Source organism: Agelaius tricolor, unplaced genomic scaffold (assembly GCF_023055355.1).
Source record: "Agelaius tricolor isolate 1412-34295 unplaced genomic scaffold, bAgeTri1.0.p SCAF_13, whole genome shotgun sequence".
Taxonomy (NCBI): domain Eukaryota; kingdom Metazoa; phylum Chordata; class Aves; order Passeriformes; family Icteridae; genus Agelaius; species Agelaius tricolor.
In genome coordinates this window covers 17,460,513-17,478,649 of record NW_027269273.1, presented here as the reverse complement: position 1 = coordinate 17,478,649, position 18,137 = coordinate 17,460,513, and the positions used below count along the sequence as shown (strand labels likewise).

The following is an 18,137-nucleotide window of genomic DNA, read 5'->3' as shown; positions in this document are numbered from 1 at the left end:
AACCACACTAACAGGGGTTTAAGTCAATGTCAGGTGGGTCCTGAAATGTCTCACCTGTCTGAGAAGCAGGCAGCTGAATTCTGTTTGTGCTGCAGCAAAGGGCCACAGAGATGGATCTCAGTGACACATTTTGATTCAGTCAGACAATGTGCTGCTGAAAAATATATGTGATTGGTGTGCTGTCAGTTTTGAGGTGGAGGAGAAAATGGCAAGGAGCCTGAATAAATTAGTATTATACCACACTTGGCAGACACTAACTCCTCCACAAAGTACCTGTTGCTAGAGGATATGAAAATATACCTGTTGATTTGGATGGGTGAGGTGCAGAGATAGTGCCAAGAAGCAGGATTTACGCCAAGACAGTGCAGAAACCAGCATCATGTTCTTGGGTGAAAAATCATTTAAAAGCAAGTAGTAATGTCCATGACTTACAGGGCCCTTTTCACCTGGGCACTGAAGTCAGCTGGTATTGAAGAGAAAATGACTGGCCTGTTCTAGGCAGGAAAATGCAACTGTGATGCTCAGTGTCTGAGAGCTCTGGGGAAAAAATATCCCAGCATATGGAAGTGACAATATTTTTCTACTGCTGTTTCACCAGTAGTTCTCAATGTGTTTTGAAGCAATTTTGAAGAAGTCTCCAAGGTTATTTCCACTTTTCTGTGGGGAATACAAAGTTCAAGTACTTGAGGCAAAGGGAAGGGAGGGTAGTCAGGCACTGTAGTAAACCTGCATAAACTGTTGCCTTCTTTAGGAACATGATAATTAAAGCAAACATAGAGAGAGCCTATGACTGGCATGAGATCTCAATAAACTACAACCAAAGTACCTGCAATTTATTGCCTTGATTATGAGACAGTCATTTGAGTGTAAGAGTGAGTCTTGTACAAGAACGGGTATTTTTTTTCCTGTTTACCTCTTTCTACCATGTGAAAACTGGGGTTTCCAATTTTAAAACAACAACAACAACAACAACAACAAAAACCCACAAAAACAAAAAACCAAAAACAACCCAAGGTACCAGTATAGCTGGCAATGGCAATAATTCCCTGGGCTCTCAGGTTAGCCTTCATCTTTTTGGAACCTTTACCCCAGTCAATCATATGGGTGTCATCAGTGTTCATATTCACATTCTCATGAGTTTCAGGGGAAATGAGTGTCACTTCAGCTTTTTTCCCCACAAATCTTTGGTTTTCTCACCACTACCCTAACAAACACTGAAATTAGATCATTAAACCTAAATTGATGTGTTCAATATTACTGCAATACAAGTAAAGACAATTTCAACACAGCATTAAAAATGTCACCTTCACTGCAGCATTGTACAGGAACTTGACATGACTTCTTATTTTGTTTGCTCGTGGAAGGGAACTGTCCTTTTCTTTTTTAAAGTATTTTTTCATTGGATGGAAATAATTACAAGTGGAACAAAACAAAATGTTTTGATTAAATACAGGGCTGGTCTTGTTTTTTCCAGTAAATGTTTCATGTTTTCAATTCTTTTTCCCCTCTCCCAGGGATAATATAATGGATAGTTAGAGATCACCTTCCATCTCAGAGATCCTAGATTCCACAGGGATCCCTTCCTTTGCCACTGGAATTTTGGTACCCATGAAGCAAACCACCAGTAAGTAATTTATTCCCATGGGGTACAACAGTGAAGGTGAGTTATCTGCTGCAGAGCAGGGGAGTTTTCAGGAGACAAGACTCCAGTTCATCATTTGTGCCAAAACCAAGGGTTAACACTGAAATGTCAGATCTGGCTAGCCCATGGCAGAGGAATGAAAACCAGCAGCTGTCTGAATTCCAGGGATGGTGCTGGGAATAGCTGCGATGAAACAAAGTTCCACCAACTTTGATCTTGGATCTCCTGCACAGGATTAAAGGAATAACTGAGTTTGGGCCTGAGGCACAGACATTTGGAGAAGCAGCAGGGGGAATTTGCTAAGTTTTCATGGGAGTTTACTAAGCATATGAGGGTAAAGCAAAGATAATTCTCTTTTATCATTGTGATCCATTTCTTTAAACTGTGAGTGCGCTTCGAAGCCCCAGTGAGATCACAGGAAGGACATCAGCAGACTTGCAGTGCTCTCTGCATGGTGCTGTGTTGTTTGGTTTAAAGAGGTGATGTTTTGTCCTGGATCAACCTTGTAAATAAGAGTGGAGCAAGGCAAGATTTGTTAGAGCAAATCCAAGTATTTTCCTCACTTGTCACTTTTCCTGAAGTTTGATGAGATCGTTTCATATACCTGCCATTTCCCTGGGATATGAGCAGCTGCCAGAAACCCCTCTGGCTGCTGCCAGTCTGGCTTAGGACATCTTTCCAGGAGTGGCTCCAAGATAAGAGAGTGCAGTCCATCCACATACAGCATTCGATCTCTACTATTGTCAGAGCAGGGAATCATATTTCCCTCACCCCTGCCCGCTGGGTAAAAAAGGCAAATGTTTCATGAAGGTACCACAATAAGTCTGCTAGAGTTGTCTTCACAGCCTCTTTCTCCTCCCCATACTGGAATGTGCCTAAGCTCCTTCTGGTCTGTTTATTCCTTTTTTCTAGCAGCCCTTGGGGAAGGTACCTAATACCTTTTCATAAACATTATTTATGGACTCAGAATGCCAGAAACATGTCTCTACAAATAGTCTGCACAACATGTCCTGAACCCTCCTACTGGCACCTACTTATGTCAGTCCCCAGTGCTGATATTTCTTTGTCTTTTTGCTGTAAGCCAGATTTACTGATGTGGGGTTGTTTCCACATGAGCACTACTATAGTGACTGATAAGCTGCACTCATACGACTTGCCCAGCAGTGTCCCAGTTGTTCAAGGTTATTCCTGCTTAGGTCCTAGGGTGAATGTTTAGTGTTTCTGGAAGAAATAGAGGTCAGGTGCTAGCCCTGCAGTGCCTGTGTTACATTGCACAGCACCCTAGGATGCACCACAGAGGGTGAGCTCCCTTGATCTACAGTGCACTCCTCTTACCCAGCACCAGTGATGTCTGTATTATTTAGATGTACGTGGGTGTTCTCCCCAGGTACCCAGCATTAAGGTTAAAGAACAGGTCTGACCCAGAGAACCAGCTATATGTACACTTTTCATCAAAACCACTTAAAACTTTTCCTTTGGAGGAAAATCACTGGCTTTGTTAGTATTTCTGCCTATTCAGGGTCAAAACTACAGCATAAAATCTTCTGAAAGAAGCTTAATGGGTTTTGCCTCTTCTCTTACCTAAAAGAAAGAGGAAAAGGCTGCTCTTTCACACTTTAATAGCGTTTCCCATTCCCTGTGAATCTGGAATTCTTTATAAATGACGTAGATCTTGGTCTCAATATAACAGTATTAAAGGAAATACCTCACTTCCAGTCAAGAGTTTAAGTTTAAAATGGAAAACAGTGTGTTTAAATGAGACCATAGGGCAGGAACTGATCTGAGCAAGAATTTTGTCTGGGTACAAACATTAACAACTCTATTATTCAGTGAATACTACGTGACTCTTAATGACTGTAGTTGCATAAAAATTTCAGTTTTACATTTAAATCCAAGAGCAGTATCCCACCAGCATAGGTCTTGTAGTTTATCCTGTGTTGTTTCCATATCTGGTTTGTACTGTAATAATTTCTGTGACTTGGGGGTTAAAAAAGCACAGCATAACTAGATCACCACTTTCAAAGGTTTGTCTTCTGCTCATCCCTTATGTTGAGTCATTCATTCTTGGACTGTACATCCTGAGTGGATCACAGCAGAAGCTCTCATCAACAGCAGACTCTAGAGGTGCAAAAAATTTCTGGTGAAATCCTGAAAATTTAACAGAAATTTGGCGAGGAAAGAATATACTCTGATGGGGCAAAATCAGCAGTGGGTTCACTGAGGCTGGGATTCCATTCACTTACCCTTAACAGGCTATCTCAGTGCGTCTCCAAGGCTTCACCTACAGCTACTCCTGAAACACTGAATTTCTTGGTTTGCCTTTAAGGTAGGTTCTGTTCTCTAGACCAGTGTTTTCTGAATGCTGGCAGAAAGGATGTGACTTGCTGACTTCAGACAAGATGCCAAAGCATGCAGAGGAGACTCCACTGTAAGCAATCTCTTAGAATTCATTTTAAAAGGAAAAAGGGATATGAGGAGGAAAAACAAAATACTTAAAGATGCTGACTTGCTATCTACAGTATCCTCCCTTGCTGGTGATTAATCATCTCCTCCTTTGAGCCCAATGGACCAGATACACACATTCCTCATTTGCTCTGTTGATGGAAAAATTTGATTTTTGGCATGCCTTTTGTAGGATCCAAAATACCTTTGCGCTGTGGTGAGTGTGAGGGAAGGGAGTTTCACTTCTCAGCAGATATGCTAAAAGCATGTATTAAGGGCAGGGCTCTCCACCCCACCAAGGTCGCAGGGAGCCATTTGTGGCTGCCTGATCCCACATCTCTGACACATGCTAGACTTACCAGGCTGGAGACTCTGTGTTTGTGTATGCTGTTGCCTGTTGCTGAAGATCAACATACTCTTGCATAGTGGAAGTTGCTTATGAGTCAACAAAAACTAAGCATGGAGGAATCAGAAGGTATTTTAAGTGAGATAGTTACTTTACTGTCTGTGTGCTGTGAACTAAGTGAATTTTAGGTCCTATATTTCAAAACACAAATAAATCACATTAGTTAGTACAATTGCAGGCTAAATTGAATTCAACCTAGTTGTACTAACTAAATCACATTTGTTAGTACAATTGCAGCCAACCTTGTAACAAGTAGACTCCCCTGGAGTCAACCAACAGCCAACCTTGTACCAAGTAGATTATCCTGGAGACAATCCCTGGGAAAGAAAAATTCTTAATGGCACTGACAGACCCTTCACCACCATGGCTGTGGTTCTAGAAAGCTTTGAGAAGGTAATGTGAATGTGAATCTGGACCTCCTGTTTGCTAGGGTTAAACCATGGGTTTGCTAATTGTGCAGCATTTGCTGATATTTGTAACTACGATGAAAATTAAAAAACATTAGCTGGTGATAAATACTGTAGCTAGCCCAGTTCTGAAAGAGTTACCAAAGGCAAGACTGATTGTCTCATGCAAACCAGCTGTCATCAGATCCAGCTGTATCCCTGCCATCAAAACCCACAAAAGGAGCCGATTTATTATCCACGGACAGTTTTGTGAACATTGTGGTGCTCTGATCGCTCTCGTCATCAGCACTGTGTTTGCCTGTGCATATATTATATCTCCCCACTCTGTGCTCTCAACCTGTACTAAGATTTCAACATGCATGTTTGGTATACATTGAGTTCACAGATGTTTGTGCTCTTCCTTTGCCTGCCAGCAAAAATTTCGCAAGAGGTAGTTTTTTTTTTTAGTGTGACTTAGAGGTCCTTGTCTCATGTGACACTCAAAAATGTAATCATTCCTGGTTAGAGCTGACTCTGTGGGGAGAAGCAGGGAGTTGGCATGTTCAAACCAAGGTGAGGACTCCCTGAGCTCACACCTCTGTGGGTTACTGTGCAGCACATGCAAGGCTGCATCCTGTGATCAGCTTTTCCAGATCCCTTAATTGGTGAATTCCCAACATCCAGTGGGGATCCTAACATCCCACCAACTGCAACACGCTGCAGTTGGTGGGATGTTAGGATCTCCAGGCTTCACTGGCAAATTGGCAACAGCGATGGGCAAGTAGCAAACTAAAGCACAGAAGAATTTCTGGCCTCTTCCTCTCTGCCTGAGCTGTAACATTTTAATTTCTTGCAGCCACAAGCAAAGAGGTGGTTTATGTACCAGGCAGGAGCTTTGTGCAACATAGTTAGGGCTTGGTTCTACCTTACCTTCCTGGAATGCCTTGAAATGAAGTTGTAAGCTCTGATTCTAGTATGTATACATGTCAAGGGAGAGGAGAATGAAATTTTGAAGCAGAAGGTATTAGGGCTCATTGTGCATGAATTTGGTGCCTGTGTGGATGCACAGCCACAAACCATTGCAAAGAGTCAAACAATTATGGGAAGAGACGCTAGAAGGGGATTTTGTTACAGTTACCCAAATGTAAGCCAGCGAACAACACATTGCTGACAGAAATTATGCTTGAAAGATTTGGACTAGGTGATGAGCTGGATAAAACTGTCATTTCTCAGCAATGTTGTATTGTCAGTTACAAGCAGAAATGCTGAAACATGCAGACCTGGTCATGGTGAGAAAACACAAGCAATCTTTCACATAATATATGAATAAAAGTTGTGAATTCAAACACCAGTTTAAGAGCTCGCTGAAACTGTTAGACTTATATGGTAGTAATTTTGTCACTTTTGGAGGATCTTTTAAGGAAGGATCCTCCCCCTAAAGAGAACTGATCACCTGCTGAAGCATAACATCCCACTATCAATCCTTTTCCCTGACAACTCTAATCCTGCTCCGTCTGGTCTGGGCTGCATGCTGCAGCAGGAGCTAGAAACCTGAGAGCTGTATCCTGGAAATCTTTGGGATGTTGATGAACTGAACAGTGGGTGGTATTATTTAGATGTCCTTGTAAACAAACAAATATGGCTGATCAAAGCTGGACGGCCACAGAGGTTTCTGCCTCCCTCTGCAGACTCCACCCTTTGCCTGGCAGTTGTGGGGATATCAGGTTTCTCAAAAGGCCAGGTTGGAAATGAGTGTCTCAGGAGTTGCTTCACATGTGATTCAGCTCCTGGTGACAGGGACATAGCAAATCTGGAGGAAGGCTGCCCCACCATGGTGTGATATTCATGTCATTTGGTGGGATGCTTAAGTCCAGCTGTCAGCAAATGCCCATCCTGCAGCTCTGCCTGCCAGCTCAGAGAACTGGATTGCCTACTAACACACAGGTGCTGGCACACAAACACACTCCACTGATCAGCACATCTCACCGTGAGTATTTCAGGTGCACAAGCTGCAAAATCAAACTTGCAGACAGCATCAGTTTCTTGGAGACTGTGCAGCCATCTAGTGTTATTGCATATACAGCAGGCTGGTTACCTGCCGATACCCCAGACACTTCCCTACTTTTTTCCTACACATCTCCCAGCTTGAGGCATAACTTTTAGTTACAGGAGTTTTAGTTAAACTTGCCAATCCACTGGACTTGATCCCTGAAATTTCTGACCACCTGAAGATTGTGCTTGTGGATGGAGAATGGAATCCTGCTATAGTATTTCTTTTACTCATAATAACGTTGTTACTATGAAGAAGAGTAATCAGTCACCTTGGCTTCTACTACTGTGTTTTAGCAATCTTTAATTCTTAAGGAAACAAAAAATAACAATGGAAAAAAGAAAAAAAAAATTTAAACTTGAACATCAGTGAGCAAATGCCAGGGATCTACTGCTATCTGCTGGAGTGTTTTTGAGACTTTCTCATTTTATCTGGAGTAGGAAAGCTTTGTACATGTATCGTGAGGGAATAAGACAAAGACAAAATAGCCTGAATTTGTATGTCTCACTTTTCTCATCTAAAGAAAACCATCTTGTTTCAAAGTCCCAGCTTCCTCTTTGGGCATCCAGCAGACAAGGCAATTAGTACAAGGAACTACTTTTATAGTTTGTAGTAAATTAATTAGGTAATCCGTGCAGGCAAGGAGCATGATGAAATGACACACATTCTTGTACTGCATACCAGAGTGACAAGTAAAATTCAAAGGTGACAACCCAGGGTTACTGTGACTTAGCAGCAGCCACTCAGCCAACCTGAGAACAGAAACGTCTTTGTTTACAATCTGCATTTTTCTAACTCTTATCTGCTCTCTTGCATTGTAATTTTCCCCCAGCTCCCTCTGTGCCGCTAGGTTCATCTTTTTCTGCACCTTGCATTAGACTATAGAAGTGTCCAGGTGTGTTTATGAGGGACTTCCATTTTCTGAAAGAAAAGCTGATGGACCAGTGACTTTCTGCACTGCAGTAATAGGCACTGATTAATGAGGTAAATAAATGGCTTCTAGATAGAAGCTACGTGTTGCAACTTCTTTGCTTGGGCAAAGCAGTGAATGAAGATATTATGCCATGGAGACATATAAATTTTTGGATCCTGCTACACTTGTGGAAGGTACTCTCAGCTCTGCCCATTTAATATATTTTGCTGGAGAAATACCCCTATTCCAAATTCCTAACAATCTACCCCATGAACAATTTACTCAAGGACTGCCTTATTCCTCTTGTTATCTCAGGCTTTTAATATCAAATACTAATATTTCAGTCTTGAGAGCAGCTCGAGCAGAGCAGTGACAAGCAGCACATACTCATTCCACAGTAGTGGAATCTGGTGGATCTGGAGGAGGATGTTTGTTGACATCACCTCACGTGTGCTAAGCCAGGCTAATTGCCCTTGTCTGCAAGACTGGACAAGAATCTCTTGCACACTCCCCTTCTACGTGTCTGTCTATCTGTGGGATGTAAAAAACAGACAATGGTATGTGTCCAACAGGTTTCAACCACAACTGATTGATGTGGTAGCATTTATCTGAAAGGTTTTTTTAAAAGGCATGTTTTACAAAGCTTTCACTTCATCATGTTTTGTGGGTGTTGGATATAAGAATGTCACCAGACAGCTGGTTATTTACCTTTCAATCAATTTTTTCCTGATGACTTTTAAGAATAGACAGGGAAAATCATATTCTAGAGCCAAATTACAATTAGTTGAACACGGAAACACACTGCACACAGAGGCAAATAAGAGCTCACAGAGCCTCTCTCCTGCTGCAGGGCACAGTGGGGGGTCCATGGGACATGGATGTGGATGCATCCACGGAAGCTGTGATGGGAGGGAGGATGGGAGTCCCTGCACAGCAGCACAGCCTCTCCCTGAAAAACTGAATGGCAATCATGCTGAGCCACCCACAGGGAGCCACAATACCACTAGCCACAGGCAAATCCCTTCCCATCGCAAATTGCTTGCAGACAAGGTGTTGGGCAGAGCAGGAAATGGCTGAAACAAAGCTATCTCCTTTAAGTGATAATCTGAGGTAAGGTGCAGTACGTGTGTCTCACAATTCTAAAAATGGTTTGAATGATGTTACAAAATAACGTGTTACTCCATAACACAGGAGTGAGATAGAACATTTGTATTCTATTAAGTATTTTACTGAGAGGTTTATTCTCTTTGGATAAGAACAATTTCTGGGAAGGAAAGATTTAATGGTGGGTTTTTTGTTTAAGTAGTAAAGGTGTTGTCATTAATTTCTCATATAAAATCTTTGCAATTTTCCAAAGTGCTCCTTAAGTTCTAGTAGCATCTTCATCCCTGCTTCCTGTCTGCAATAGAAGTGTTGAGAACCACGGCATCCACCATCATATTCCAGCTTGGATGCCTTTCAGTGGTCATTTAGTTGATTTTTCTACTTTAATGTTATAGTTTTGAAAGCACTTTAGGTTTTACAGAATGACAGGTGCCATGACAATAAGGGTTTTTTTTTGTTTATTCACTACAGAATATTTGCAAGTGAAACAGAGGCTTGAAAAAGGTGCATTTGTTTGCCACCATGCCTATAAAATAACTTTATTTGGGATTAATAACATTACTCCCTGCTAACATTCCCTAAAATGGATGCAGAACCATCTCCAGTTAACCTCTGAACTATGGCTTGGAGAACAGAATCACTTTTCCATAAACCACATTATCCAGAATCAGCCTGTCAGGCTTTGGGAATGAGAAGAATGTCATCCACCTCAGTTATTCCTGGACTTGTTTACCTTTCTTTGCTTCTTTTTTCCTCCCCCTTTCCAGGTCTCCCGGCGCAGGTCGCCGTGTGCGCGCAGCAAGTTTAAAATAGCGATTAGTTTGACAAATAGGCGTAGACAATTACCAGCACAGCATCTGAAGCGATAAGCCCTGTTATTTTGACAGCTTGTGTGTTATTTACGTGGAGCGAAAACGTCTGTGCTCCGAACACTGGAAATATTTATTGTAACACAGAGCCTGGCTTGGGTTTCCCGCCGGCTGGGGTACGTGCGCTCCCGCCCGGGATCCCGGCGCTCCGCCGCCCCCTCGTGGCACAGCCAGCAGCGTCCAGGGGAGCCCGCGGGCCGGGCCGGGCCGGGGCCGGGCAGCCCGCGCCATGTCCCCCTGTCCAGCTGCCGCTGCAGCCACGGGCACCGGCGGAGGGGAGCGGGACAGAACCACAGAATCCCTCCGGCTGGGGAAGTACCCTGGGATCATCGGGTCCGCCCCGGCAGCTAGACCATGGCACCAAGTGCCACATCCAGTCTTCCCACAAACACCTGCAGGCAGGGTTACTCCCCCGGCTCCCTTGGCAGCCCATTCCAAGGGGAACGGCCCGCCCAGGCACCTCCATGCCCGCACCCGGAGCCTGCCAAGGGCCGAGACGGCCTCACGCGGCCCCTGCGGGCGGAGCGGGCGGCCTCGCGAGAACGGCGCCGCCTCTCGCGCGGTTTGGGCAGCGCGCGGTTTTTGTTCTCGCGAGGCGGGCGGTGAGGCGGCGCGCGCGGGAGCGGGGCCGCGGCGGGGCAATGCCCGCCCGCAACTCGGGCAGCGGCAGCGGTGAGGGGCGGCCGGGGGTGACCGTGAGTGACCGTGCGCTCGTTGCAGAACCGCTGGGAGCCGAGATGGGGGAGCAGGCAGAGGCGGTGGTGATCACGCCGGCCATGCTGAAGGAAGAGGAGCAGCTGGAGGCGGCGGGGCTGGAGCAGGAGCGGCAGATGCTGGAGAAGGTGAGGGGCGTCAGGGGTCCCCACGGGCTGCGGGGTTTGCCGGGAGGCCGGGGCCTTGCAGCTCCTTCGGTTTCAAAATAAACAAACATGAGGGGCTAGTAAAGGCCCTGCTGTGGTGTAAAGCGCCTTTTGATAATCCACCGGCGACCTTTATTTTTCTTTTTGTTTTTAAAGGCTAGTGGGAAACTCTTGCTCTTAGGGAGAACCCTTCTGCATTTTATATGCATTGAAATTTGAGGTGGGAAGATTATGTCTTTGCTTCTGTCGTTCTGAGTCTAAAAGTGTGAGGTATAATGCCTATAAAGTGAGCTGATTTTTAAAACAGGATAGTAAGTTCGCATTCTTTTGAATTTCTGTCTGAAACATTAAAGACAAAACTTTTCTGGTTTTGTTTCTCAAAGTGGACATAACACTTCTTTCCCTCTTTGGTTAATACAAGCTCGTCAGCCAAACGGCTTGAGTTCCAGAATAAGCCTGGTTATGTGTTTCTTTCAGTAGCAGGTATAGTTTATGCAGAACTGATGAAGTAGTCTGGCTAAGAAGGCCCAGCTAACAAGGACCAGGTTTATGCCAGTCCCTGGCTTGGTCCGCGCTCCTGCTCTTCCCTGCAGACAGCTGGGCGGGAGCTGCCTGTGACCTGGCATCGCTGCCAGCAGAACCGTACGCCTGAGCAAACCGGGAGGCCATGCTTGGTTTGTGTACCTTGGTTTGCCTGTGTGACAGGAAATAAAGACTGCTTCGGGGAAATGGTGCCTCCCACCGCAAGTTATGTCATCGTTACTTTGCTTCATTTCCCTCTTGCTGAGAATGTTTTCAAGAGTTGATGTTAAGCACTAGCTGAAACTAACCAGTCTGTTTTGGAGTGAGAACATGAGAGCATGGTGCTTCTACACCTGTGCTGATCCCTTATGTGCTATTCTGATGATAATTTGTTTTGTGTTTCAGACGTAAGGAGATAGAAGCTTGAAGGAACTGTTTTCTTGAATGCTTTTTGGGGAATTGTATTCTAAGGAATCACAGAATGGTTTGGGTTGTAAGGAACCTTAGAGATTTTGAGATTTTCAAGAAACTATATAATAGAGAAATTAGGTGATGGGGTTTTTTCCCTATCTTACATTGACACATTATTCTAAGGGCCTGAAAATGCCAGTCTTTAAGGCCTAGAACTAATTTCGATTACTCTTTTTTCCTTACTCTAAGATAGGTTAAGTTTTATAAAGGTATGTTTTGATGATGCATTATTTTGTGATACTGTTGTTAGAAAAGAGTATCGATTCTCCCAGAAGTCTCATAATATTCTTTGTTGCAAAGTGTAAGTGATGATGTAGCATGTTGGAACTTCAGGTATTCCTTGCTTAGACTAGAAACTAAAAATTTGAAGGTAATACTTCTTGAAGGTAAAGAGGAAACCCTTGTAGAGCAAATTTTCTCATTGCACAGGAACTATTGAGAAAAAGACTTAAAATTTTAATTTCTTTCACAAGGACCACTTCTGTAACGATGCCGTAATGTGGGTTTTTGTCTTCTCCATTTCTTGAGAATGCACAGGACTTACCTCTAGCAAGAATATGCCTCCATTGTCCTGTATGCTTTATCACGTTTTCCCTGTGCAGTCAGAAGACAGTCAGACCAAGGGATTTACTCCTGCAGTTACCACAGGCTTACTGGGGGCAGCTTCTGTGTTTCCTATGCTTGTTACTTCGGCAAACCCCCTGGCAGGTGATCTGTAAGGCAGTTCAACAAAGGAGTTGTCAGTTCTTTTTGAGGGATAATGGTGAAATACCACTGTGCAAATATGTGTGAATGTAGCGTGGTGCCAAGAGTGGCAAGGTTTTAACCTTTTCGGTCAAAAAGGGGAAGAAAACCCACTGTCATAAGGCTTCAGGGTTTGAGTCAAAAGGCACAGTGAGATGTCATTAAAGTGCTGTTCATCTTTGAGTTTTCTTTTTTCTGCTTGAAATTTTTGAAGTTGGTCGAGGAAGCACTCCTTCAGTTTGACCAAATAAGAATGCTTTGTTCACTCCAATAAAAAGTGAGCAATAGCAGTTTGCTGAAAAAGTAGGTTAGTTTAAATTATATTTTCTCTTGGCATTGCCATTAAGAGTTGATCTTTCTGAGCTCAGATACCTGTCATCTGAAGGTAAAAACCTGGACTGGGAGAGTAGAAGCAAGGAAAATCATGAGAATGCAATCTCCTCCTCTAGAGAAATTGTGGGAATAGATCTTCCTCTCTTAAAAGAACATTGTGATTGCTACCTGGTTGGAATTACTTGGAGAAAATCAAGTTTTGATTTCTGGGGGGACAGACATTCTCCACCTTTTCAGTGTCTCAGAGTTTGTCCCATGGTTCAGGAAATATCCCATTTCCTTGCCTATTAGTGTATTTCGATTCAGAAGAATCCCTTGTTTTTCTGTGTCTTAGCGTGCCCTTCCCCCTGTGTTTCTTTTGAAGGCAGTGACATAGATAAGCATCTTGTAAAGCCCTGCATCTTGTGCTCTGAGTTTCTCTTGGAGATGCTAATTTAAAACTTTTCACTCTATAACTACTGTAACAGTTGGGGGGGGATCTGTCTCTTCTTCCAGGTAACAAGCAATACACAAGAGGAAGCATCCTCAAGTTGAGCCAAGGGGATTTTAGATGGAACATTCGTGTAAAATTTTCTTCACTGAAGGGGTGATGAAGCACAGAGACACTGCCTGGGGGAGCGGTGGAAGCAGCACTCAAAAAGTGCAGAGATGCCACACTTCCAAGGCATCCTTAGTGTAGTGGTTTAGTGGTAACTTGGCAGTGCTGGTTAATGCTTGGACTCCATGATCTTGGGTCTTTTCCAAACTAAATGACTCAATGACTTGTTTGGTATCTCGGTTTTGCAAGCAATGTTAGATGAATGCAGAAGGGTGAATGTTTTTTACTTTTTGGGGGTGTCTTGATGCGAGTTTTAAAGAGTAATTTGCAAACTTCTAAATGCACAGCCCTGACTAATTCAGCAGCAGTTACTTTGCAAAGCAGGTGTGGATTTTGTAAGTGAGTAGAAGTTACTGTTTTCATATTGGCAATTGACTCGAGCCCTGTAAAACCATGTGATAGTTTTGTAGCTGTCTATATCTTGTTCTTAATGAGAAACTAACTTGGTGTAAATGTACATGAAGGGATATAATAATACTGGGGAAGCTGTGCTGAAATTTGCCAGGTAGGGTTTATTTCCTCAAAAATTTTGCAGACTACAAATAAACTGGATTTAATTTTTGTGTTGGAGTTGAGGCATCTCTGAGTCTTTGAATGTCATGTGCTGCTATACCAGGGGTATGCATGGTGCATGTGCAAGTGAATGCAACCCTGAGTTACTTCGACCTTACAGCGCTTCATAGCTATGTGAGAGTCCATACAGTCACAAATCATGGAGTATGATGGCTGAAATGGGTCTGTGTGTGAGACACTTCAGAGTTAATGCTTTTAACACAAGCAGTGGTTCTTCAGTGTAATCACCAGTGGATCTGCAAATGGTTGACATGTCTTTTTGTTGGCCAGGCTCGCACTTCTTGGGACAGGGAATCAAGTGAAATGCGCTATAAGAGGCTTCAACATTTGCTTGAAAAAAGCAACATCTATTCCAAATTCTTGCTAACCAAAATGGAACAACAGCAGCTAGAGGTAGGTGTGTTCTTGTTTGCAGTGGGGATTCTTAAGGTGCTGTCTCTTTGGGTGTTTTTTCCATCCAACTGTTTGAAGTAAAAATGTTTTTAAGATTGCGTTAGTAACATTAAAATCTGCTGGAACCTAGTGCATAGGAATGACATCATGCTTTTTATCTAGTGTTCAGAATTTGTTCTCTAAATTAAAACATGAATCAGATATGGAAGAACATGAATTATAATTTAAAGTCACAGTGTAAAGGTGACACTGATGCCTTTACGGTTCTTTTGGCCTGAGTGCAAAGAAAGCAGAGTAAGTATTTCAAATAAAAACTGAAGTTTAAGGGAGCTAGAAAACATGGAGGGAGAATAGAAGGTGCAAAGAACTGACAAGCAGAAAGGTGAGTAGCCTGTTTGTGTTATTAACTGAAAGCTGAGGATGAGATGTACCTTCAAGATGCTAACTTAGGCCTCCCTCAAACAAATCGGTGAATTACAGTGACCTGAGGCCATGCTGTTCCCAAAACAAGAGTTTCCATAAAACAGTGTTAAGTGTCTTCTTTTTTTTTTGAATCCATGGGCTGCTGAATTCATACCTAGCTTGGTCTTGACTTTTTTAACTGTAGGTTTATGGACAAGCTTGCAAGATTTTATGTTTGAGAGAGAGGGAAAAGCAGGAAAAGATTAAGAACAACAACATTTTCTGTGAAGGGACACTGATAGACTGCAGGAACCTCCTCTTCAAAATACTTCTCTAGTTGAACTGTCAGCTCAAATTCATGGTTATTTTATTGCTAGAATGTGTATTTCAGTACTAAATCTTGCTCCATCTGATAAATACCAAAGTCTTCTACTCTTTCTTCAGGATCCTTTTGCTTTTACTTCAGCAAGCAAAAATAGTAGATGGAATGAAAATCTTAAGTTCTTCAAGACATTTCATGTGTCTAGGCTATTTACATTGCTGTCTGTTTTGCAGTGATTATGTAGTATGTGTAAGTTGGATAAATGGAAAACTTACTACAGTAGATTTAATCTTCAGGAGTTTGCAATTAGGAATATTTTTGTTAAAATCTTTCTAAATTACTGTATTTAAGTGTTTAAAGTATTTACTGACAAGCAGTTTAGAGCAGTGGCACTTTCTTGTCCAAATTTTGCTTTATTGTTTTCAGTTACACCAGAACAAACTTAGTGGGGATGCAAAAACAAAGTCTACAGAGTACATGGAACTCGGAATTAGCAGTGCAATCTATTGCTTCTGTAGTGGATAGTACTCTTGTGGGTGTTATGGAAGGGTAAGAATTGCATGTGTGATTTTTATTTTGTTTAGGAACAGAGGAGGAAAGAGAAGTTGGAAAAAAAGAGAGAGATGATGTTAAAATCTGCCAAGGTAAGATTAAGTAGCTTTATGCAACTTTATAAATAAAAGTCTGAGAAATTACAATGCTTGTTTTGACCAAGGTAAGTAAAATAAGTTTGATTGTCCAGTATTTCACTTGCAGGATCTATCTAATATACCATATTTATTTTAACTGTAGTAAGACTGTTTGAAAGTGCTTAAAAGTTGTATACCATGACAGTAATTTTTAGGGAATGTTTTTGACTAGTTATTATTAGAGAAAATGGTTTCAGTTTATCTTTAAAGAGTTTTTTGTTTTAGCAATGATTGCTTTGTTCAGCCAAAATAGTGAATAACTAACAAGAAAAAATAAGCAGGAATTTTTTTCTTTTGCTGTGTTTTTGAAAATGTTTAGTTGTAGAAATGTTTCAAGAAGCTTTCAGAGGTAATTACACCTGATTACACCTTTTTGTCTGTGTCATGATAGTTAGAAATGCATAAGATGATGAACTTCTTTCTATGGTTATTTTCTAGGGTCAAAACCCAGTTGATGGCAAAGAGGAGAAATCAGGTAATGTATTAGGCTCTGCCTTTTTTCAGTGCTGGTGGGTTTGATTTCTTTAATGTTTGATGCATTGTATAAATTCATTTATTATCTTACAGGTGCAAAAAAGAAGAGAGGAAGAGAAGATGGGACATACAACATATCAGAAATTATGTCCAAAGAGGTATGCCCTAACTATAAATAGGATGTCTGGATTTTTGTAGCACTTCTAATGGGTGAGTCAATTTCTGTGACATCTGTATTTTAGAGCACTCCATTCTCACACATTGCTACCAGATATTAACAGCCATCAGTAGTCTGTCTGTGTGCAAAGATGTACGTAACAAGCAGTGATGTCACAGCTGTAGAGGTTGGATACTCTTGTTTTTTCAAGTCTTTAGGAAGGCAAGCTGTGAAGAGTCTATGTTTCCAATTGAATTTTCAGCTACCCTTTGTAATTGAAATGTATTACCTGGTGTGTGGTCTTGTTTTAGAGTCACTTGTATGATTAATGATTTTGTATGTTAAGCTTTTTAAAGTATATCCAGATTGAAAGATGAATGAAGAGATTGCATGAAATACAAATTACAGTAGCCTTTAAGGTTGAAAAGCATATAAGCATGTTTTTTTTCCCCGTTTGTTTTCAGGAAATATTATCAGTGGCAAAAAAAAGTAAAGTGGAAAATCAGGTATGTTGACACATATTATTGCAGTTTAAGAGTGCTAAGCCCAAAGGGAGGGAGGGCTTTTTATATTTTGTAGTGTATCCCTAAACTTTACTTGTAAATAAACATCTTTGCTAGTTATTGAAGTCCTGAATTAAAGTTTAGAAAGGTGGTATAAATGAATGCACTTAAATACTTATTTCAGAAATCCAAGGTGAAAACTTTTAATTTGTTTTTTAAAAGACTGAGTTTGAAGGTATTTATACTTCATAGATTGCTAGTAGCTTCAGAAATAAAGGAAATAGGAATTTACTAGAAAATATTTGTGTGTTGGTGTTTAAGACTTTAAACCAGTAATTTTTAAGCAGTCAAGTGTGGAGATAACAGGGGAGGTCTCTTTTGCTTCTGTAGTTCCAGAGCTGCATGCACAGTGTGAATTGCTTCCTAACATTAGAACAGCTTACAGAAAGGAAGGCCCTTCTGCTTACCTTTTCCCTTTGCAGGGAAATTGCTGCATTGAATGCCAGCCTCTGTGAGGAAAGGTTTTAAGTCTGTTTACTGTTATGGGTAGAAAATTATAAGCCAAATAGCTTCAGTAGCTGTCACTGCTCTTAAATTCTAAAGGAAAAAAAAGTCTACTCTTGAGTTGACAGTTGACTCAAAAGAAGTCTTTCTGTCAGAGACTGAGTTACTTCACTGCACGTAAAGGCTGGTGTTAACTGGGAAGAAGTATGTCTTAGCAGGCTTTGATGTGCACTGCACTTGCCACATGTTCCTTGACCTTCCTTCTACAGGATGAAAGCTCTGCTGACAACCTGCATCCAGAAGACCTGCAGAAAAATGGAGACTCAAACAGTGTCATTAAGGACAGGTTGTGTCAAGCTGTACGACACAGTGCCAAGCAATTTCTTGATCCAGTGCGAAAATTTAATGGACAACCAGTGCCTTTTCAGCAGCCAAAGATTTTTACTGGTGGTGTAATGAGGTGGTACCAAGTGGAAGGCATGGAGTGGCTAAGGGTATGGATGCAATTGAATTTGATCAGAATTACTGCTGATTAAAAACTGGTGTGGAGGGGAAGACATATTAGAAGTCTATGGTCATAGTTGGTACAGGGAAGGTGAAGAGGAGAGAGTTATGGTCTTTCATGGTACAAGAATCTGGTGTTATGAAAAAGTTGTCAACCAGCAAATAAAATGTTTCATGTGGGAAGGACATTGGTTTTTCTAAGCCTTTCTTTATAGATTTTCTGGCTGGTGTTCCCCATCATCCCTTTTTCCATCTCTTTTCTTGTTCAACTCAACC

At 41.8% G+C, this 18,137-nt stretch overlaps 1 protein-coding gene across 4 annotated transcripts in view; it reads left to right on the top strand.

Annotated features, from left to right (window-relative positions):
* The first annotated feature begins 1,506 nt into the window (after positions 1–1,506).
* Positions 1,507–18,137, top strand: part of HELLS (helicase, lymphoid specific) — a 30,578-nt gene continuing 13,947 nt past the window's right edge. The window contains exons 1-8 of one of the 4 annotated variants that reach the window (XM_071438982.1): positions 1,507–1,624; positions 10,533–10,654; positions 14,184–14,306; positions 15,615–15,674; positions 16,158–16,194; positions 16,287–16,351; positions 16,815–16,856; positions 17,627–17,851. In XM_071438982.1, the coding sequence (XP_071295083.1) occupies positions 1,609–1,624; positions 10,533–10,654; positions 14,184–14,306; positions 15,615–15,674; positions 16,158–16,194; positions 16,287–16,351; positions 16,815–16,856; positions 17,627–17,851 (690 nt within the window). In that variant the 5' untranslated portion in view covers positions 1,507–1,608. Of the gene's footprint in view, positions 1,625–9,984; positions 10,655–14,183; positions 14,307–15,614; positions 15,675–16,157; positions 16,195–16,286; positions 16,352–16,814; positions 16,857–17,626; positions 17,852–18,137 lie in introns of those variants that run through there. The other 3 variants (XM_071438981.1, XR_011681060.1, XM_071438980.1) reach the window with 3 other exon arrangements.